Source organism: Rhipicephalus microplus, chromosome 4 (genome assembly GCF_043290135.1).
Source record: "Rhipicephalus microplus isolate Deutch F79 chromosome 4, USDA_Rmic, whole genome shotgun sequence".
NCBI lineage: Eukaryota > Metazoa > Arthropoda > Arachnida > Ixodida > Ixodidae > Rhipicephalus > Rhipicephalus microplus.
In genome coordinates, this window is record NC_134703.1 from 88,147,594 (window position 1) to 88,171,513 (window position 23,920).

The window sequence follows — 23,920 nt, forward strand, 5'->3', positions numbered from 1 at the left end:
GGAAATAATAACAACCGAAAGTCGTCCGACCTCGTAATTAATGCCAGTGATAGAACGATGGCGCGAAGAACATCCGCGAATCTCACGTTGTTCTCGGCGGGCAAAGCTGGTATTAACCTCGGAGTTTTCTTTTTCCGTTGACAGGACACTACCAGCTCGAAACACGTCAGTGGTATTCGAATGTTTGTGTGAGATGATGACAGCGAAGTGTTCGCGCAAATACGTGTATTTCGCACTCAACGGAGCGACAACCATCATCTCCGATAGCGTTGCCATCGCCCACCCTCGAATATTAACGTTTCGACGATGCGGATGAGGATAATTTCGGTGCTTGGAGTTATCTTTGTTGTAGCCGAAGCATGTAAGTCATTTTTTTCATCTCTATTCTTGTTTGCAAAAAAAAAAAGAAAAATGTGTGACTTGCAGCTTCAATAAGTTGTGTGGGCATGCCGTTGCAAACGCTGCGTCCGACTGTCACTTTTTTTTTTTCTGGTGCTCTGAAAAATAACGCCAAACAGGGACAGACACAAAACAAGGACAACATCTGTGCTTATGCTGCTGTGCGCTGAAATAAATTGTATTATTTCCTACCAACAAGGCCGCATTTCCACCTTTGTACACCGTCTTAAACTGCTAGTACCCCCTTGGTATCCCCGTGGCACCTGTCGCGTGGCTTAGTCCGAGGAAGCGGCATCGACTAACGCCTGCAGGGAGGCCCTATTTCAATGGGAATGATATTCAAGAACATCCGGGTATTCAGATTTAATCCGGAATACCCAACAATACGACGTTCCTCAAAATTGTACGATTGTTAATCGTTAATTCTCCGAATTCAGATGCAGGCTAGAAGCTAGAGGTTCATGTGCTTATATTTCGGTGCACGTTAGAGAACCCCAGGTGGTCAGAGCTCCCAGAGGCCTCCACGGCGTCTCTCATATTCCCATTGTGGTCTCTTGAGAAGTTAAACCCGAACAATTTAATATTAGTTAACGTTACGCCTTCGATCACCAAGACTGAGACCATTCGGGGCTCAAGCCAGTATATCTTCTTCCATTTGAATTTGTATATGTAGTACTAAACAAAATGAACAAATAATAACTCCATACGCAATAACAAACGTAACAACAACGATAAGGCAGTCGCATACACTACATGGCTCAGTGTGATCATTACATCGCACTTGACAGGCATCCTTTCCCGGTAGGTCAACCACATAAGCCATGGTGATGCACAAATAAGCATCGTTGTTTCGTCAACGTGCTTCATCATTTCTTTTTATTGGACTTTGATCTCGGTGGCCAGCGGCCACAGTGGCATTACGTTGTTGTTGTTGCTGTTGTTGTTGTTTTCTACCCTTAGATATGGAAACATCGTAAAATGCCTAACTTGGGGGGGGGGGGGGCTATTTGAGAAATCATTGTTTTTTTATGAGGCACGGAGTAGGAAAACGAATCCATTTGGACCACCTAAACGGGCACATGAATCTGTGTGCACGGGCGTTCCTGAATTTCGCCCCCATTGAAATGATGTCGCCATAGCCAGGTTCGAAACCTCCTTCTTGTACGTAGCAGCCAGAGAAGGTGCCTACTAGACTTACGCATTGTGTCGCTCCACTTGTTTTGCACCGAATAATTAAGCTTTTAAACATAAAAATGTCCGGCTTTGTTACTTCCGCGATTGACTTCATGTGTGCAAGTATTTATGCATGTATACCTATGCACAGTGGGCATTGCAGATTCCTTTTTTGTTCCCGTGAGGGGTGGCCATCTGATACAGAGTGATAAAAATGAGGTATTATGGTTTTCCAAATTAATTGTCAAAGTTCAGCATGGAAAGGTACGAGAAAACCCCTTCTGCAGATAAGGTACGTATCCAGAGGAGGAACGTGAGGGGGGGGGGGGGGGGACAAGGTCACGTAATAAATATCGCTGTCAGCATGATACAAGACAGTAAGGATCGGCGTAATGTTCCGTCTCTGATGCGACGAGCAGTCCTTCCTTGCTATAACCAGCTGGCTGCCAAAAGGTAAGTGTTATACACTTTTCATAAGTCTTCGACCGTTCTCAGGTGAAACTCCGTGCGCAACTGCCATGCAACATGACATAGGAGCTTTGCGCTGACACTGACATTAGTGTGTGCGTGTGTGTGTGTGTGTGTGTTTGTGTGTTTGTGTGTGTGTGTGTGTGTGTGTGTGTTTGTGTGTTTGTGTGTGTGTGTGTGTGTGTGTGTGTGTGTTTGTGTGTGTGTGTGTGTGCGTGTGCGCGCGTGTGTGTGTGTGTGTGTGTGTGTGTGTGTGTGTGTGTGTGTGTGTGTGCGCGCTGACCCACGCACACTGTTACCAGAACATCTACGCTACTGAATGAATAAACACATCTTTAGACTTCCCGTCCGAATTTCGAGGTGAATTTTCGGGGGAAGGGTGTTGGTGGCGCGGATATGCGTGTAAACGTTGCAGCGTCGAGTCCGACCGAAGGGTCCTTACTCCCCGCGCGCATTACCCACGTGCTACGTATACCTCCAATCTGGCTTTCCTCTCCCCCGATGCACTTGGTGTATGCGGAAGAGCAGAAAGGAAGAGAGGGCAGCAGAGAGAAGACGGAGGGGAGCGAGGAAAGCCGTGAGATATGTGTCGTGTCTCCGGAAATGGGCGCTCGTGGGCGCCACTTCTGATGTTCCGGTGCTGACTGAATCAACACCATCGCACAACCAGGTCCCCAAGCCGGCAACGCACTTCCCTTAGGCTAACGCTGTGCGTTGCTGTCTTCTTTACGTATATAACTATTTAAGAATGTATCCTCCTTTCTTTTATTTCTCTTTTTTTTTTATAACGTGTACTGGATGTTTCGCACGTCATTGCGTTTTCGGTTACATGCGATGAATAAGAAAGCCACTTGTATAAGCGCTCGTATGCGACGATTTCGGCAATGATATACGAGACCACGTGCTGTAGAAGCGGAGCTTCCTCTTTTGCCTTGCAAAGCACGTCGCCAGTGAAAAACGTTAGCCTGTCAGCAATAAAAAAAAAGAAAAAAGGGGGGGAAACAAGGAAAAGAATAGACAACGACGTACTTGCTTCACGTCCTGGCACGAAGTAGCTTGTGGAGTGTGACGCATTTGTTATGCAAACAGGGCTGCAAAGAGCGGCTTTCGTGTGTCTTCTCTGGCTTCCTCGTGCAACCTTTGAGAAAAAAGTCGAAAATGACATTGAAGTATTGTGTTACAGCCAGTTTCAACTGGGGAAACCATCGTGCCACAGATATGATTCTGGTTTTGATATTTTTTGTGATGTCGATTATGACCGTTAAGAGGTCCGGGTTGAGGAATAAACTGGAGATAGTTATTCTGGCTACTGTTTCACTTTTTTTATATTCATATGTCGCATCTAACGCTCAAAAATATCCAGCCTTCTTAAGGCAACGATGGCTCTTCTGGTTTTGTGTTGCTAGGATGGCCAGAATGAGCCACCCAAGTGTTGCCTAATGTTTTCTTTTTCAGCGCGAAAACGCTCCTGCCATTCTGAGCACATTCCTACATGAGTGACGACCATTTATTACAGTGTAAAAAAATTTCACCCTTTCAGAATTTATAATACGCTTAAAAGATTGTTTAAATTCACAGTCCTAGCAATATAAATTACAAACAGGCTGCTACGTTTACTGCTATGTTAACAGTTATGCAGGTGCAAGTGAGCTCATCGGTAGGTGAGCTCTGCCTTTGAAAATGTATAACTTTTTAGCGATGGGGTGAGGCATTCAGTAGTGGATTAATAAAATGCACGATCAGTGGAAGAAGCCCTACAACAGTTGAAATGGCGAAAAAAAATCGCATTTTCGCTTGACGATTGATTGGGCCATTTTATAGATTTCTTTCATGGTAAGGGGTCCTAAATATGGACTTCATCACATCACTAAGGGTGTTTTCTTCAATATAACTATCACGTTGTTGGGAAACCTGGCCCTCATACGTCTACTTTTTTGAGGGAAAAAAATGTGAACGGAAGCCTTCTTTTTTGTACAATAATAATGAAAACTAACACACAATGATGCCAAGGAAAGTATAGGAAATGTTATTAGTATAGCAGTTGTATTGTACGTGGGAAGAAAAAAAGGTGGAAGAATTTGAAGATCGCAGGTTCAGTTCCTGCCAGCGGAAAGTCATCGTTTCGTCCGCTATTCTTTCTTCGCATTTAAATTACAATTACTGCTAATAATACCTCCTTTACTTTTGTTAGGATTATTGTCTCTATAATTCTCGTTAGTATGATGATAATTTTGATAATGAAAACTTTATTTTGTGCCTACCTGTTTGAGTATGTTAATCATGTATAAGTAAAGAAGAAAAATAAGGTTCTATATAACCATAAAAAAATACATGATTGTGACGGGAAAAGGAACACAACTAGTGGGACTAATTACAACGTACTTTAGGAACAGTATTTCTTATTATCGAGCCTTTCTTATTTATATTTGCCAGAATATGAAAGGTAGGATACGTAGAGCCAGCCATCACTGCAGCATAACTGTAGTGTACAAGATAAACACACAAACAACAAAAATTAAGAATAAAGGGAAAAAGAAACTAACCAGAGGCACTATGTACATACTATATACTATATAGCGCTTATAATGCATGAATTAGCACAGTAGGTATGGGTCTAGTCCAGTTTATATGTCGGGATCACATTGCGGATACAGGGCGCTCGTTAAAGAACCCCAGGTGCTCGAAATTTCCGGAGCCCTCCACTACGGCGTCTCTCATAATCATGTGGTGATTTTGGGACGTTAAACCCCAGGTATCAATAAATCAACATTGCGAATACAGTCCGTACAAACAGTGGCAAGGTATAATATGAGTTAGATTCATATTATATCAGTTCATTTGATTTGTGTCCAGTAAAAAATCACGGCGAGCACTCACTGCGGGACCTTGATTGTCGGAATGCGGCCACGGTCCAAGTATTTTTCTAATCGTAAATGGTCGTCTGTCAAGTCGGTTCAAGTGATCCCTCCGTTCAGCACGTTGTTGATCCTATTGCGGACATTCTATAGAATATGCTCCTCTGACGCATCGACATTATCGCAGTGGTCGCAATGCGGGGACGTTCTTTTTATGAGCAATAAGAAGGGAGGTGTGCATGCAACACCTAATCGTAGACGGTGCACAATAGTGTGTCAAATGGTCTATCGATCTTCTGATTAAGTTAAAATCGGAGAGACGGATCAATTTGATATAAGAGTGAAGACTTTGTTGTTGTTGTTGTTGTTGTTGTTGTTGTTGTTGTGGTTGTCGTCGTCGTCGTCGTCGTCGTCGTCGTCGTCGTCGTTGTTGTTGTTGTTGTTGTTGTTGTTGTTGTTGTTGTTGTTGTTGTTGTTGTTGTTGTTGTTGTTGTTGTTGTTGTTGTTGTTGTTGTTGTTGTTGTTGTTGTTGTTGTTGTTGTTCCAATACACCGGAAACTTGGGCTAAGAGGTTAAGGACTTCACCATCTTGCTCACGGCAGTCGCATGGTGTCTTCAGCGTATCGTAATGTAATATAGGTTATGTGCGTAATTATCCTCTTCATAAAAGCTGCATATGTCATCCGCGTATGTGAACATCGCAGCAAGCTTCTACTCCGTGACATTGACCTAGAGCTACTGGACTGCTTTTTTCCACCATGCTGCACATACATTACGAGCAAATAGATGGAAGGCTGTTAAGTGGGTAACTTCTTCTTTCGGGGTCCTTAGCGCACACGTGCACTCGGAGTGGCCAGGTATCGGTGGCATTATAATCTGGATGGTTGACACGCGATAGAGTGTTTTGCCGACCAGAGGGCACAAATGAAGAGCCCTTTATGAACCACGTGTGCATGGAAGCCCGCCAAGTGGACTGGTGCTCCGTTCCAAATGCGCGCTTCGCTTCGTCTGCGTACAAAGTTGGCAGCGCGGTGCATGGCCTAGCCGCATCGGGCATACTGTCCGTAACCAGCGCCGACAGCTGTGAATATATGTTTACCTCACAGCTGCGCATGTGCAATTCGCATTAGAGGAGGAACCAGTATAGAGCTCCTTTTTTTTTTAATCATAGTCTTCGGCTCAGGTCTATTAGGTACGGAGGGGTGATGGCTTTTACGAAGAAACCGGTGGCACTCTGCCCACAAAACCAGCATTGAAAGTTAGAACACTGAATGAGTGCGATTCGCACGCACTAAGTCGCCCTATATTGTATTATAAAAGCGTCTGCATGAACTCCAAGTTAATGTCAAGGCCCTAATGTGCGCTGCTGGGTGTATCAATTAATTAAGAGGAATCTGTGAATGCATAATCAACAACGAATCTCGGCGCCACGCAATATAGCGTTTCTCATGCAAATCAGTGACCGTTGGCATTTACACAAGCGTATGCCAATGATCATAGCTGAACCAAGGAACTGTAAATGTGACGGGCCTCTCAAAATGCTTGCGTGCTTTTATTGGATCATTTCCGACACTCATTCGGCACATATTCGCGTCACACTCTTCTATGAAGCGGTTGAAGCGAGAAGTTTGAGTTGCACTACTAACTGCAATAGACGATAAAAAAAATGCGATTACTATTTAGCAGCATCCCTTCCATGTGCAGCCGCTCGGGCCACGGGTTTGAGAACCCTGCAATATAGTATAGTTTAGAAATCGATGCCAGTTCAGAGCATGGACGTGGTATTACTATATTTTCCAAATGATTGGGGAGGCGAGGGGTAGGAGTCAATCTGGATTTACAAAGCGTTAGCAAGATGTGCTGGAGATAACGCAATTACTCAGAATTTCTAGGACCACTTCAGGCACGTGGAATCTATCTGTAATTTTTAACAAAAATTGCTATTTTCTTTAGTCAAATTTATCGCTGCAATACACTATACAAGTGATATTTAGGGCTACAATAAAATGACATGCAGCCTATAGCGTTAAGGGGTCGTCCAAGAGAAGTGATGTGATGCTGTGAAGTAAGAGAAGTGGTGCCTGTGATTCAGAGCATGATTAAATTGATTTGTTTTAAAATTGTGCTTTTGGATTTGCTTGTATAACAATGACACCGTGAATGAAGATAATTTTTGGCGCTCATTTCTTTGTTTGACACAACGATAGCGAGAACGATAGAGACAGGAAGAGAGCAGAGTGGGTCGGGGAAACAAACGGGGGCTGAGGGATAATATCATAGTTGAAATCGAGAATAAGAAATGGGCGTGGGCAGGCCACGTAGTGCGTAGTTAGGATAACCCCTGGTCATTAAGGGTAACTGACTGTATTCCCAGAGAAGGCAAACGCACGAAGGGGGGACAGAAAGTTCAGTGGGCCGACGAGATTTAAAAGTTCGCAGGTGTAACGTGGCAGCAGAAAGCACAAGAACATTGCTGATTGGCGGATAATGGGAGAGACCCTTGCCCTGCAGTGGGCGTAGTTACGATTATTATTATTATTATTATTATTATTATTATTATTATTATTATTATTATTATTATTATTATTATTATTATTATTATTATTATTATTATTATTATTATTATTATTATTATTATTATTATTATTATTATTATTATTATTATTATTATTATTATTATTATTATTATTACGATCGCCGCACCAAAGTCCCCTCTAGTAAATTGTGAAACTCCATGCAAAATGCAATGTGCTGTACCAACTATAGCCGAAAAAAAAAATAGCCCTCCTGACTTGTATCTTTGGATGCCCACGCGTAACGTGTTTCTACGAATGCGTGCAGGGATCCCGTTCCCGAGGCCACTGTACGAGTGCGGGCGCCGCCTGGTGCGAACCACTGTCCACACCAGCACGCGCATCGTGGGCGGGCGAGACGCGGCGATTGCCGAGTTCCCTTTCCAGGTGAATCTTGCTATACGCATGCGCCATTCGCCGCCATTTAACCTCAGAGTCACGTGCTTGCTAGTATACTGTTATTCCGAATTTTAGGGAGCGTGAGTGCTGGTTTAAGGTGGGAAAGGAGGGTGAGATTGGATACGTTATAGTGAATTAGGTCACTATAGAATCGCATAACAGGAAAATAACAGGATGGTATTGGTTGGAATTGTGATGATGATGGCTGGTCGAATAGATTTGATCAGTTAGGACGTCCGACTGTATATATAAGCTTTTAGTCTTACACTGCCCGCGTGCCGTATAGTTATCATGTACCACTTTTGTTCATATTGTTTCGGTGTGCACGCCCTATCAAGCCTGCCTGTGCTCACGAAATGCCGTTGGTACAGTTGATTTTTAATCGACTGATTGATTAAATAAATAAATAAATGATCGATTGATTAATTGATTGATTGATTGATTGATTGATTGATTGATTGATTGATTGATTGATTGATTGATTGATTGATTGATTGATTGATTGATTGATTGATTGGAGGAATCGGCAACTTGTACGCAAGCGAGTGATAGTGTAAGAAAGGAATTCTAAACACGTGGCACGCCGACCGCATGCAGCCCGCCAACGGCTTACTGAACGCGGCTTCGCAAGGAATAGAGTGTTTGCTATTGTGCTAAATGTTACACTCGCAACGGTGTTCTCGAAATGGTACTCACCGACTGTGATTATTAACGCTTCGTTCGGATAGGCCAGGGAGACGGGTCTGGCCTCAAGCGTGTTTAATTTCGACACACCTGGGGTGGTCGCTATGCGTTGAAACGTAAGCGTATCAAACACTCTTCTTCAGCAGCAGCGTATGCGTCGGAGTTGGTCTGGAAATCAGAATCAATATGTTTGTTGTATCCTGACGCCAAATCCTTCTCAGTAATATATGGGATATTGATTAATATGTGAGGTTTCACGTCCCGAAACCACCATTAGATTATGAGAGAAGCCGTTGTGGAGGACTCTGGAAATTTCGACCACCTGGAGTTCTTGGACAAGCGCCCAAATCTGAGAACACGGACCTACAGCATTTTCACCTCCATCGAAAATGCAGCCGCCGCAGGAATATATGGGATATGGCAAATGCGTTGTTGCAAACGCACACGCTGTAGGTTTGGTTTTGTTCAACTCCCGCCCTCTACACACTATTTCGCCTCTACCTTGTTCACTTCTTAGCCCTCGAGGGACTAAGTTTCACGAGTACAGTCCGCCAAAGGAGATAAGTTTTGAGACCTTTTTTGTAGGTCGACATTATCAAGATCGATTCATCTGATAACGTCCTATAGACGGAAACCACAAACTACAAGATATGATCGAGGATCAAAGAAGTCTGAGCGTAAATTCAGATTTAGGCGTTCCGTGGCCAAGCCATTCGTACGTTCTTGCATGTGTATGGTTTGAAGTTAAGCCACGGTATAGCCTTCTATAGTATTTTGAGAATATCGCTACCTTCACATTATTTGCTGTCGTTACCTGCAGTACACATAGGTATCGGCTCAGATAACGCATAGTATTACTTTTCTTTCGAGTTAAAAACAGCGGGTGGTCTTCCCTGAGCTTTGGGTGGCCAACTTCGTCCTGCGTGAAACACCTTCAAACTTTTCTCTGGCGGGAGCGATCTATCTAGATGAATATCGCGAAACTTTACCGCACTCTTCATCTTACAGCATACGCCGTCATTATGCAAAGTCAACTCCCTCGGAGTTCAGCCCATGGCTTTTATTTATTTTTCTCTCTCTAGCTCTCTCCTTTTTCGTTATTGTTTTCTGGTTTTAGAAGTTGCCCGCGTAGTTTTCTAGAGCTTGCATGTAGAACCCACCTACATCAGTGATCCCCGAGCCAATCTGTTATGTGGCGATCTCGCGTTTCTCAACCCAGGCTTTCCCAACACCACGAGCAAGCCCTCAATGCCGAGCACACGCACTGCAAACGCGAAATGTGGACTCGCATTTGCTTCGCCCACCTGGGCAAATGAAAGAATAGAAAAAAAAGAAGTGAATGCTGAATGGGATGAACGATTCTGTAACTGAAAAGATCTCGAAAACAAAAGCGGCTAATGACGAAGAGCAGTAATCTAATAATGCCCCCAGTGTTGGCGTGTACGATAATTCGCTCCCACCGTCCCGTGCTTATCTGTGCTGCGTATCTTTTCTGGACGCTATCACAATTCAGTTCCGACGCTTTCAATTGAATTCCACCTAATCAAGCGTGCTGCGAAGGGCAAGAATTTTATAGGGCGGAGATTCAGTTAAGAAAATTGATTAGCGTTGTATTTTTTTTTCAAGCTTATGGCCTTCGCACGTGTTCACACACGCCACAAGCATGCTCTATATCTGCTGCCCCATTGCCGCCATGTTTTGTTTGTATTATTTTTGTTAATAACTAAACGGTTAGACGGATATACCTCGACATTTAGGTTTTCGTAATTTCCGGAGCCCTCTACTACGGCGTCTCTCATAATCATGTGGTGGTTTTGGGACGTTAAACTCCACATATCAATCAAACTACCTTGACATTTCTTTCTTTGAACTGCGGCGGCTGCATTTCCGATGAATGCAGAAGTGTTGCAAGCCCGTGTGCTCAGAGTTGGGCGCACGTTAAAAAACCCCAGGTGGTCAAAATTTCCGGAGCCCTCCACTACGGCGTCTCTCATAATCATAAGGTGGTTTTGGGACGTTAAACCCCACATATCTATCAATCAATTTCTTTTTTTTTTTTTGAAGGTCGTACGTCTTGATTCACGCGGTGTGTATGTGGGGAGAAGAGGAAGCCAAAACAACACATGGGGGCGCTGTCCAACACTCTGGACAGGCAGCGCCATCAATGGTAAAAAAGTAGAAATCGAGGATGTATATTGCGCATTTTCCCTTCCCGCCAACGCGTTGCCGCTCACTCACTTGCTCGTGCAAAGAGCACGCGGTGCGTTTGAATCACCTCACAGTGTACCGCCTGCAGTGCGGCTTCATAAACATCTCTGAGCTGGACAAGCACTTCCGAGAAGCGAATCCAACGAAAGGAGCAAAGCTCGTTAGTCAAGTTATGATTTGGAGCAGAGGACAGAAGACGAGGATGCCCGAATCACTGTGAGATGCATTTCTCAGGTCCATGACAATACCGTGTAGGACGTATGCCTCGAGCTAACTCTCATTCTGCCTACATGAAGCCGAGTACTCTGGCGATGTGCTAGATTGGCGTTTTTGAACACCATTTAATTGTTGTTTTGATGTGGTATCTTGCAGTAGCAGCCATGTACTGTCATGTGCGAACATTTGCGGCGTGCTAAAATAAGTAAATTAAAACTAAAGTTGTACGACCATGCCATTGAAGTGTCCGAGAAGAGTTAGAGTCATGTCTTCCGTACAGCGGGAGCATGACCCGCTGACTTCTCCGCAAAGCAGCAAGCTGAGCTTTAACCACAGCGAGTCAAATAGAATGCTCGCCTCGTTTTTTTTTCTCTTTTTTTGCTTTCGTGTCATATTTGCTCCATCTTTCGCGAACACGGCTGTGTTCGCCGGCTGTCCCTTGCTGGGGAACTGATACAGCTTTACACGCGGAGAGCGTCACGTGGCGTTGTCTGCATTGTTGTGGCAGCCCACAACACCGCAATACTTCGAACCTTGCAGACGCTTCCCTTGAGGCCGCTTCTTCCACCGCGGAGAGGCAACTTCGCACAGCGAGCGTATAGTTTTAGCGCACCAAGCTGATGAGATGGTGCCGAAGTTCTTAGCACCGGCTCCAGAACGCGTCCCGCGCGTGTGGAACCCACCCCCGTTTCGGCGAAACCACGGTGCAGGAATACTCTTCGTGAGCGAACGCCGGAACTATCCGCTGCCCGATAATGTTCTGCTTCGCTAGGAGCCTGGCAGATGGCGCTACAAATTGTGCTCCGGCTTCCCCTCCCCTTTTTAGTGTAGGAAAGCCCCGTGACGTAGAAAACTAGCGGTGCTCATTCATCGTCACCACAACACCCTCGCCGCACAATCAACCTCCTCCCTTATAACCCCCCCTTTCGCAGTGCCGCTCTATGCATATCGCGTGGTTGATAGCACGCGATTACCCGGTTTTCTAACGAAGGAAGGAAGAAGGAAGAAAGTTTAAGCGGAAAGACAGGGAGGTTAGCCAATTCTTAGATCGGCTGGCTACCCTGTGCTGGGGAAAAGGGTGAGGGGAATAAAAGATGTTAAAAGGAAATGTTGCGAAGTGAGAGAGAGAGAGAGAGAAATAAAAAAATTGACGGAGGAAAGGCAACATCAAAAAGTATAAGACACTATAGTCTGTCTCTGAGGCCAGTCGTCCGCAAAAAGCGCAGCAAAGCTTTCAAAGCCTTCTGGGCTGAGGATGGGCTCGGCCAATGACCCAGAATCCTACGTTCCGACAAAGGCCGACCATCCAGTCTATCCAGAACTTGTATCCCGATCTGCAGCTTCGTCTTCCCTCGGGGATATCTCGAGCTGAGGAGACTCTTCTATGCCGCCTGTGGCTTGGAGTGGCCTTCACGAACGCATACTCTTTTCTCATTGGAATGGCCAGCTCTTCTACATGCACTTACTGCAGCTGCGAAGAGACCATCGCGCACCTTCTGTGTGGATGCACCCATTTCAACGCGCAAAGACAATGACTGCGGTTTTCTCAGATTTGGAAACCGTCACCCACGTGCCGGTTGTACTTTGCGGAATTTGCCAGCAGCCCACCATGGTCCTCAGTGCGGAGAGCCATCTATCAGCACGCCACAAATGAGAACATAATCGGTCCCTCCACGCTAAGCACTCGCTTCGCGGCGTTCGCTCACCCAAAGAATTCTTGCAGCATGGGCGAAACACAACTGACTCGCCTATGCCACAGAGTTTCCTAAACTTAACTAGAGAAAACTCTGTCGCTGCGATCGTTTAGCGACCATGAGAATGATGGGTAGTGCACACATTTGCCTAGTCTTCGTACTTGCGGGCGACGAATTGTACTTGTGGCTTCGTTTATGACTGTGTTTAAATTTTGTTTTGGAAAAAAAAGGTTCAACCATTTTGACCTTTCCCTATTGCAAAAACAGCATGATGTCAATACGTGTTCTGGCACTGGTATACACGCTGGAGACGCCAGTACACGCTTGTAATCACTGGCCCTTCGCTGGGCGCACTGGGAAAAAGCTGTGTCGCACTGGTAGGGGCACTGGCTCAACCGCTGTGATGCTGGTGCGCACAGCGAAGCGGTAGAATTCTCATTGGTTAAGCGCTGGTGAATACTGGAGCACGCAATGTTTCTACCAGCGCAGCTGCAGCGTGCATGTTATTGCAGTGTGTGCCGTGGTTTGTTTCTTTGTTGTTGAATATAAAACGCTTGATTCGATGGCAGGGAGAGATGCTACCCTAACAGATACCAAGCATACGTAATTTTTTTTAACAGATACCGAGCATACGTAAGCGGTCTTACCCAGGGTCCGGCCCAGCGAGCATTAAACCTGTCATGCCAGCCGCGTTCGTATATATGTTACCGGCGCTTCTTGCTTCGTGTACACACGACTTTAAAGTGTGAGAATAACTGTAAAGTATAGTTTACACATCCATGGACCTAAATCAACTATTTTGTCTAGTGTCGATGTTCGCACAAGGAACGCTGACGATCGAACGTCACACTTTCATCTACGCAGGCTGTCACCGAAAGCTGCCGGCCGCACTTAGCCGGTACTTCTCCGACTGATATGTAACATCACGCAATTTTCAGTTGGCAATTTAGTACGCCTTCGTGAACTGACTCCCCGGCATATGTTTTCAGCGGATTGCATTGTTATTTCTATGGGTGTTTTCTTTTGATTGTCGGTATTGATATAACTGCATATATCTATACACTGGCACGCCCGCTGTTTACTGCCAGCGGAGGCCAGAAAAACGGCTGTTGCTCGCCATCGCCACTCTGTAAATGCCTATCTGGCATTGATTGACCTTTCACTTACTTCAGGTACAGTTGAGGTAACAGTTAGAAATATTTCGAAGCTCAAATGCAGAAACTTCAAACATCGCAGCTCAGCTGCTTCGAAAGCAGCCTTACCCAGTGCCCCGTCCCAGCGAGGCGTATCGTGCCACCCGCGTCGGTGTACCTGCTGCCGGCGCTTTTTACATTAAGTAGGCACAATTCTAAAGTGTAAGAATGACTGTAAAGTACAGTTTAGACATCCCTGAGCCCAAATCAACCATTTATCCACGTGTGTGGTGCCCACACAAGGAGCGGCGACGATCGATGTGTCGCTCTTTCAGCAACGTAGGCTGTCACCGAAAGCTTCCTTCTGAGCACAGCAGCCGGTACTTCGCTGACTCGTACGTAATAACACGCAATTTTGAGTTGGCAATTTGGTACGCGTCAGTGAACTAACATACTGGCATACTTTTTCAGTGGATTGCATTACTCATTTCTTCGCCGATTTCTAAGTTGCAGGTATCGATATAACTGCAAATATGTTCTCTGGCACGCCAGATGTGCACTGCTACATCGTCGCTTGCGCGAAAGAAAAATACTCAATATTCACTCGTGTGCGTGGATATCTACCAAACAAGACATGTAAATCATCTGCACTTGTTGACAAGTAGCAAGTGCTAGAAACGACTATCAAAAGAAAAAAAGACTATCGGCAGCAACAGCTGACAATCTGTGGCTGCTCCTCCAGTCAATCTGAGATTTTTCAGAGTTAAGATGTAGACGCTTCAAAAAACTTTGCGCTCTTGCTAATATCTGCTCGTTATTCGGCGCCCGGGAGCCATTCGTCACTGTCGAATCAAGACGCAATGGTTACTTGGAAAGGAATATCGTGTCAGTCGTGACTGTGCGACTCGTAAACATGAAGTTGAACGGCGCGTTCTTCGGATAATTAGTCGTTTTACAACCCCACATGCACGTTCTGGCGTGGCGTAGTGGGTAGCGTACTCGGTTAGATATCACGAGGTAGCGAGCTCAAATTCCGTCATCCAATGTTTAGTTTTTTTCAAAATTTTATTATTTTTATTTTTTATATTGAATGCGCGTTATTTTACTTATATATTTATTTATTTATTTATGGCTAATGGGCGCCTTCGTTTCATCCCTGGGAAGCCATTTTGCGCAGAGTACTGGGACGCTGCCGCTCCAGCGTCCCAGTGCCTGCGCTGGGAGGCGCTGGTACCAGAGCCATACTGGGCCCATAATCAGGCATGGCACTAAACGCTGGTACCCAGTGGCGCTGGTTTTTGCAATATGGTTGTGGCTTGATTCGGCAAGGTAAGTCTTAAAAAATGAAGTGGTGAAGCGCTATCACTGAACGTTTGCTGATTTTTGTTTCGTTAAAAAACAGTTCCAAGCCACACGAACACACACGGAGCCAAAAGCAGGCCAGAAGTACGAAGATTAGCCCAATGTGTGTACTAACCATCATTCTCCTGCTCGCTGAAGCGCCGTGCGTTGCAGCTCCCTTATACACTAGCGCCAGAGTTTACTCTAGTGTATATTGGGGAACTATATGGCTTACGCCCTCTCCCGCGCCTCTCCTCAAGTTTTCCGGAGCTTTCCACCAGGGCCAGGCGCGGCGTTGTCATCGCTCCGCAAACATGAGCTTCGGTTCCTTAGAAGGGGACGTGCGTGCGTGTGTGCATGTTGGGCTACTGATGAAACGTGATTAAGTATGGTGCGCAGAATGAAATGAAACTGCGTCGACAAAGCACTGAAGTAGGACTCATATTAAGGCCTAGCGTTCATTCTGATACTTAGTTATTGAAAAACTATTACAAAAAACCGTGGGTTTCTCATTTTAATCCAGCCCTTCTAATTGGTGCTGTCAGTTTTGTGCTTGCAGCCGTTTTGTAATGCCTCGCGTCATCGTATGCAGTGAAGTGGAATTAGGACGCTTGATAAAGGCTTATATCTATAGCTTTCATGGCGCTGTAGCACAAAAAGTTTCCTAGGTCAGTTATATATGTCACATTGCTTACGTAACAGCTATGACGTCCGCAAGTTGTTGTTATATAATTCGTAGCACAATTACACTAAATTGCCTTTTGCCTGCAAGCTTTCATACCCCATAGGTATTCCTTTAACGGTTTTAAAGTTCATATTTAGAGGACAGTTGAGCTGCTCAATGTTATTAGCGGATGTCATGTTATGTGTGAGTTATTATTCTGCAAAAATCTAATCATTCAGTTCTTTTTTTTTTTGTTTTGTGTCTGTGTATAGGGCCCTTTTCAGAAGCCAGTGAAAAACCTTATTTCCCTACGCCTTTGTATGCTGTTTACGCATACAAATGATAATTTTCGGTGTTTCTCATCTCGCGTACTTCATTATTGTGTACATGGTGGTCGATGGCTCCGGAAATTTCAACTAGCATGGATTCTATAACGTTCACCTTAATCTACGCATTTCCGAATCTCGCGAAAAAGTGGCACGGATCCGGTCCCGCAACCGTCCGGTTAGCAGTAAAGCACATCAACCTCTATATAGAACATCAGCGCAGGTATTTACATATTCATGTTTACACAACTGATAATATAAAAAATTGACTGCGTTTACTGCATATAACTCGCTTTTATCAATATACCACGTGGAAAAGTGTGAATGTGTATACGAATGCAAGCATATGTGCACGAGACAAGCAGTAGTGTGTCTATGAGGTACAAAAGCATATTTCATAGTCAAGATGCAAGTGTATCGAAATGTTATTTGTATGAACTCTATCCACGATGTGATCACACTGTATGAACTCAGCCCATGGACTGTGCGCATGTGTTAATGTAGTATAATGTTTATATGCCCATAGCGTCTCTGATTTTTTTCTTCTTTGATTCTTCTTAATTTTTCGTATCTGTGTGCGTATTTTGTAGATTACTACCATTATGTTGGAATAACGGGCTCTAACGTACCCTAGGTTTCCACAGTTTCTCATACATGAATAAAAATTAAACGAGCATTAGCAGGAGCAGCGGTCATGTACACCACTCTCGTTCTTCTATTTTCATCTTGTCAATAAAAAAAAAAACTCAACATGTATCAATGTAAGCCAAGGCGCTTTCTGCTGGCGCAGCTTTATGCATTAGGGCTTTAGGGGCAAACTTTAGTGCGCACACGCTTTAACAGATGCTTCTGCGTGCTAACAGTGAGTTTCTTAACGCAGGTTGCTCTTATTCGGAGAACGAATGGCCGAAACGTCTTCTTTGGGGGAGGGAGCCTCATCACAGACAAGTTCGTGCTAACCTGTGGTCACTGTCTGGCAAGGTATGGGACGCGTGCCATGACATGACTTCAATTGCATATTACTAACATCTTTGGCATCGCCATACCTTGTTAAGACATACGGCAGCACAAGTGTCTGTCACTGGGCTTTGCCAGTCTTAGTGTTTTACGTGTACGTTAGGCGGTATTATTATTTTCAGCATATATAGTTTTTGCTTGGCTGCATATGTGAACTATAGTGTTGCATGGCTCGAGTGTATTTTGAGTTGTTTTTCAGGTCGATGCATAAATAGACTTCATGAATATATGATGATTTTTTCTAAAAATCGACTGAGATACATAAACACTTTTAAGCGCTTTTCTGCAAAATTATTTTCATTACTGATATTTTTAGGAATTCAATTCGCTCAGAAAATGAGTAAGTGGTGCTATATATAAAAACGTTATCTCTTACACAACACGTACGAAAATGTAGAGAAGGTGAAATTCTCATGGAAATCAACAAAAGCCCACTTACACTTTTTTTTTTTTGCAAACGTGACCAGCGAAAATATTTCGTCTGTTATCACTGATATAGTGAATTATTCCAAAATTCACTGATAATGTTCGCTCACGCAAGACAGCAGAGAAGAATAAAACGTAGCTTCTGTCTTTGTTCTTTTTTTTTGTCGTTCTCTACGTGCATCTAGCGCAGAACAACCAAGAAGTCAATTTATACTGGCTAACCTCTCGTTCTTTTGTTATACTGCACCTATAAACTTGGCATCAAACGGTAGTATGTGTTATCTGCTGTTCTAACGTGTGTTTTCTGGAAAACTGCAGACATAGGTTACGTGAAAACAGCGGTACCTTTTGATGGTGGCGTACATTTGTGCAGGGAGTCAATGCAGGACTTGACCGTGTGGTTGGGCTTGCATCGCCTGTCGTTCCCGTCGTTCTTCCAGTGGCGCTCGAAACCATGCGCCTTCTTCATCCACCCCCAGTTCGACGAGGCGACGCTGGTGAACGACATCGCCCTGCTGCGCCTCAAGGACCGAGTGCCCCTCTGGAGGCTGGGTGGTTACGTGAACACCATCTGCCTGCCGCCACGAGGATTCCGGCCGGAAGGGTTCGCCCTAGTCAGCGGATGGGGCTACACGTCTGAAAGTAAGCCTACTCTAACGCATGTGTTATTCTGGGCGCTGTCGAGTTCGGCTATGGTGTCGAATTTCGCAATGACTACTTTAATCCAACCAGAGACATTCCCGATGGAGGCGGAAATGTTGTAGGCCCGTGTACCCAGATTTAGGTGCACGCTGAAAAAACACCATGTAGTCGAAACTTCTAGAGCCCTCCACTACAGCGTCCTTCATAATCATATGGTGGTTTTGGGACGTTAAACCCCACATATCAATTAAATCAATCTAACCAGAAAGGCCCATAGCAACTCACTTGGTCAATCAGGGTTCGCCAATGGCGAAATTCGACTACACAGTGGCATTCTAGACCAGTACTCTCAAGACTGCTACTGTGGAACGATGTTGCCTCACTATTGAAAAATCTTGGCTAGCCTTGTCGCGTGTTTCTATAATGTAAAGAGTACGACAGCGGGACTTCCGATCGCCATCGCATGCGAAATAGTCATGCTACTTCAGAAACGTGAGGTGTAACATCATACCACTGGCTAAATAGATGCATACCCATTTTACCAGTGTCAGTGGTTGGCCCATGTTGCTAGAGAGCCATTAAACTACGCCGTATCACTTCGCGGCTCTCACTGTTTTGTCAACATCAATACATATTACCAGAACCAGAGTGCGACAGCGATGTGCTGTTCAACCAATACCATCACATGTGACTCTCCCGCATGTGGCGGTGACCAGAAATCAGACTGTTCCACCTTTTAGACTATCGAAACATGCAGCGTTAACATATATTAGCGAAACGAAGGCTACTACTGACTGCGTGATGGTATGTGTTGGCCAATATAGGCTAATGTTAGCTGTCTACTGTTATGACTTCTTTGCTCAGTCTTATACTAACTAATAATTGCTTGCTGTTTTGCTTAGTGGTCTGATTAGCTGTCTACGGCAAGTATTGTACATCCAACGAAGCTACATGCTCCTGCAGTATATTCTCAGAATAACGACGCATCATTGCCTGCTCCATAGAATCTTTTTGAGGATTACATCACGGGGCAATTAGCTGTACAATAAAATGTTATAAAATGGAGAGTGTCGTAGCACTATATTTCCGCTTAGTATTATAGTCACCCCACCAGTGTTACAAGGGAAATCATCAGACGGCCTGACGCTACCATACGCTGTAAACTCGAAGTGCATTCCCAACAAGCTGGTTACCAAGTCGCGCAATATCATCGTAACATTGATGGCACCGAGCTCAGCTGCGTTACTGGACGAGAAGCTCGTGAAATGCGAAACACAAGCGAATAGAGCTCCATATTGCATTCCACAAGCTGTTTCAACTTATCATCGCGTGTTTGCTGGCTATATAAAAGTAGCACGTTTGCGTCTTTCCGGTAGCCGGGAAGTCAGGGACGCGGAAGGTGGTTGCCGTGAAATGAAATCGAATACAAGATAAGAAGTGAGGCGTATTGACATCGAAGTTATTGGGAGTAGAAAGGAAGAAAACCAGTAATATAATAATTAGAAATTCGGTTTAGGTGAATGCCTACGTTGTTCCTTGCGTTCCTATCACGCCACTTTGACATACGAACAAGAACTAGAGGGGAAGAAGGGCCTTTATTGTGTTTTTAAAGTGCCCAATAATTCCTACCTTATGACGTTTTTGCCTAAATTCCTACAAGTGCTTATAGATAAACATTTTCCAAATCGGCGCCTATGATAACTCTGTCAAAGACGTGACATTTCCCAGCGAACTTCCGCAACTTTGACCGTATCTGTCTATCTATTAGCCACCCACACCTTTTAGCTTTCCTGGCTGTTTCGATAACGGGAACTATACCAAAAATGGTATGACATAGCAAGACTGTTTGGCGAGCATAAGTGATTACTCATAGCATGAAAATCATCACGTTTATGTCATATAATGTGAGGATTTACATTTAATGGTCTTGCAGCTCTTGAGGTGGCTTCGTTCACATGGCATGTTGCAAAACTGGTATGGTATGACATGACAGCATGACGAACACAAGCGACAAATTTAACGTCAAAATCATGACATGCGTGTCATGTAACATGACTACATGCCACACTCATGGTGCGCTCGCGGCCACTTCACTAGCTTCAAATACATCAAATTTGGTATTACGTGACCTGAACGGATGAAAAAGGTATATGAGTGGTGCAGTCGTGATTACGTTGCGTTAAAATTTGTGAGTCAACAGTCAGTGACAACTGTAACGTTTGAGGACAGAAACGAACACGATATGTCAGTCCCAGTCACAATTACCGGTTATATAGGTCGAGTTGTTTTCGGTGATTAAACTTAAAATTCAGTGAGATGGTGCATTGTTCACGGGAGTTTAGAGGACAAAAAAATTAGCTCTCGTCCAGTCTTGCAGCTTTTGCGAATGTCGTTTTTCGTGCTCAAAAGCCCTGACAGTTCTCAATAATCGTTACAATTTTACGGTGCCATTTGTCAGACAGTGCTATCTATAATTCTGAACTCTCGACCTATTTCCTGCTCCATCGTTGCCAGATGGTCCCACTTCCGACGTGCTGCAAGTCGTGGAGCTACCGCTGGTAAACCTGACCGTGTGCAAGCAGCTCATCAGATTCCTCGTCGAAGACACAAATATATGCGCTGGATTCCTCGAAGGTGGAAAGGACGCATGCACGGTACGTAGCGCCGATTCGTGTAAGCGTGACAACTGGCGTTAGGATTAGTTATTCTGTTAGTTAGATCATTATTCAACGAATCCAGGTATCACTAATCAACCGACTCCTATCGCGAGCTATTAGTTATAATGTTACTGTCGTTACTGAGTTCGATTGTTAGTTAACTAAAGTCGATATCGTTAATTGACTAATGACTGTCATTTTTCGCTCGTTACAATAAGGCTATCGCTAATCAACGGCGCTAAAACTCTCAGGCTATATGCTGCGCCACTAACATGCATGCAGTTTCGTATACGCTCTTAATGACTCGTTTTTGAAGGAACTAACAAATCACCCCGACTATAGAGTTATCTCCACTCAACAAGCATTTCTCAAATAGTGTCGGTAAATTAACATACCGAAACCACTATAAATTTGCCAGCAGAGGCGTAGGCAGGCATTTTTTTATCGGGGTGGGTACCTTTTTAATCTGAAGGGCATGGGGGCCAGGTGGGCAGGTGTGGTCAAGTGTCATTACATGTTTCTATGCCATGGCGAAAAAAAAACAAAAAAAAACATTATAATGTAAAAGGGGAGGAGGGGGGAGCATGGGCCAGTGTGACAGCCCTTGGCTCCGCCACTGATTATGAGGCTGGACACAGTAAAACTGCGGACTGATTCTAGTCACCTGTGGTTCTTTGAAGGAACACTGAAGAAGAAAAATAACCTGGTTTATATTGACAAACTGCACTCTGTGAACTCTAAAATCATACGATTCCATATCATAGGTTGATTGTTAGCGGAAACAATTATGGATGAAGCTAAGTTTTTTTTTTTAATTTCGCGCCGATATCTCCACACGTGGTGCAAGAAATTTTAAATTTATTTTTGGGATTTTTATGGCATTGGCCTAATGAAATTTTTAGAAAATTCGTATGCAAAGTTTGTGGCAACCATAGATGACAACGTGCTTCATTTTTATCGATTGGAAGCTACGTAGGATCCAGCGGACGCCTTCAAAAGTTCTTACGTAACAATATTTAGTGCGGGAATCTCAAGGTGGCATCGCCACCAGCATTTTCTCGCTTATACTAAGCATTGTGTCATGGTAAGAGTGGTGTTTCCGGGATTGTGAAATCGTAGTACACTATTAAGCGAGAAATCGTATTGCTCTTTATTGTCCCTTTATTATTGCATTTCGCCATTCAAACAACACACGGCTGTCACGTCCTGCTAAAACGTTGGAAATAACTCTGCTACATATTGGCACGCCAGCACTAATGTGCACAGACCACTCATATCTCACACAAGCAGAGCACTCATGTGTATGCCCCTTCTGTCCTTGTTTTTTTGTGCTGTTATTTCGTTACAATGTTTCCAGAGCAACTATAGCTCGTGCACCGACAAGCGTTAACTTACATCTCCCCTCGGCCACGTTCCTTGACTGCCGATCAAGCTTGAGACATCACGCTTTATCTGTATTCATTATCTGTGTAGTAATGAGCTCCTAATGAGAAAAAAAGACATACCTCTTAGGCTTCAGTTCTGTTTGTTTCTGCAGGGCGATTCTGGGGGACCGTTGTTCCAGATCATCGACGACACGGCCATACAGATAGGTATTGTCTCTTGGGGACGAAGCTGTGCGGTTCCAAACTCCCCCGGGGTCTACACCGACATTCAACCGTACCTGCCATGGATCGAGAACGTCATCCATAACACCAGCACAGCGCTGCCAAGTCGACGACCTCGCACAAGCACAGCTGATTTTGTTGCCAGGCATCTTGGACCGTGGAATCGCAGGACTGTCACCATACGGCGACGGCTTCCAGCGAGTGGGCTACCATTACGTCCACGCTACGGCGTCACCCCATCTAATGCGTCAAGCAACGCGGCACTCCGCGTAACTGCGTAATGCGTCGTGGATTGCAGTTTTCGAGAAGAAAACGCCTGACGCTAACTCGATAGTAGGCATCTCTAGAACAGGGTACGCAAAAATTAAGTGCTTGTCGCCCCTGAAAAAACTATTTTAGATGCGAAGCAGCTGGGGTCGAGCTCGAACCGGTGTGGGGCATGACGACCCTTACTGCGCATGCGCGTTCTCTCCTCCTCTACCTTCTCTCCGCGCGCCGCCTCTCTCACCACATAATGCAGACGCAAGGAGCGTCCATTAACCTATGCTCACTCCTCTCTTTCGCTCCTCCAGGCATCCCTCCTCGCAACGTTTTTACTCCCATTGCGCATGCACGTCCCCTCGTCTTTTCTCGGGTCACAACGCCGACGAAGGCAGCGCCTTCTAGTGAGTTTCTTAATTGAGAAAACCGACTGCTCACGCTGCGCAACGGTTCACTCGCCACCCAGTATATATATAGGCGCTAGATCTTAACTTCCAAGGTAGTGCCGCAGCATGCGGCACTACTTTGGAAAATTCGCAGCATGCGCGCTAACTAAAAGCGGACTGCGGGTTTCTGTGTCCATTCGGAGTCTTCGGTGTCTCATTGCCCATCGGCAGCAATTGGCATGTTCTAGTAGGAAAAACCAGTCCGTCATTGCGTACTTTGCACCTTCCCAGGTTTCTCTTCTGCGCAACGCCAAGATGAGTGTCATCGTCAAGTCGCCGCCAGTCTAAGTGTTAGCGCCCGCCACTGCGCATCTACACGTAGTTCGCTTTAGCGGGAGATGTATTTGTTTCTTAGATGAATTTTGTTTTGTTATATGAGTTTTGTTTCTTACACCGTGCCCCTGCACATGGGTCACTCGCTATCATCTTCAGTTTCCAGTTAAGTGACGGAAAAAGCGTATCGCAGTCAATGAATGTTATCTGTGCGTACCCTGTTCTAAAGCTGCCTAGTACGGCTGCTATAGGGCTATATTTGCAACTGCTGCGTCGCAGACCATCTGTTCTGTCGTGTTCTTATTGTACGCCCACTTACGGTGAAAGCTGGAACTTTAAGTTGCAGATTGTGTGTGTGGGGGGGGGGGGGAGGGGAGGGGAGGGGGCATCAATAATTAGTTTTTGAATTCAGGCAATTCGATAATGAGTGATAAGCGATCGCTCATAGCAATGAGGCA

At 44.8% G+C, this 23,920-nt stretch overlaps 1 protein-coding gene across 1 annotated transcript; it reads left to right on the plus strand.

The window, feature by feature from the left end:
* Window positions 1-23,806, plus strand: LOC119172783 (trypsin-1). Its single transcript, XM_075893289.1, has 6 exons — window positions 1-361; window positions 7,737-7,855; window positions 17,014-17,127; window positions 17,963-18,218; window positions 20,733-20,872; window positions 22,413-23,806. The coding sequence occupies exons 1-6, from the start codon at window positions 307-309 to the stop codon at window positions 22,761-22,763; spliced, it is 1,035 nt and encodes a 344-aa protein (XP_075749404.1). The 5' UTR covers window positions 1-306; the 3' UTR covers window positions 22,764-23,806.
* The last annotated feature ends 114 nt before the right edge of the window (window positions 23,807-23,920 follow it).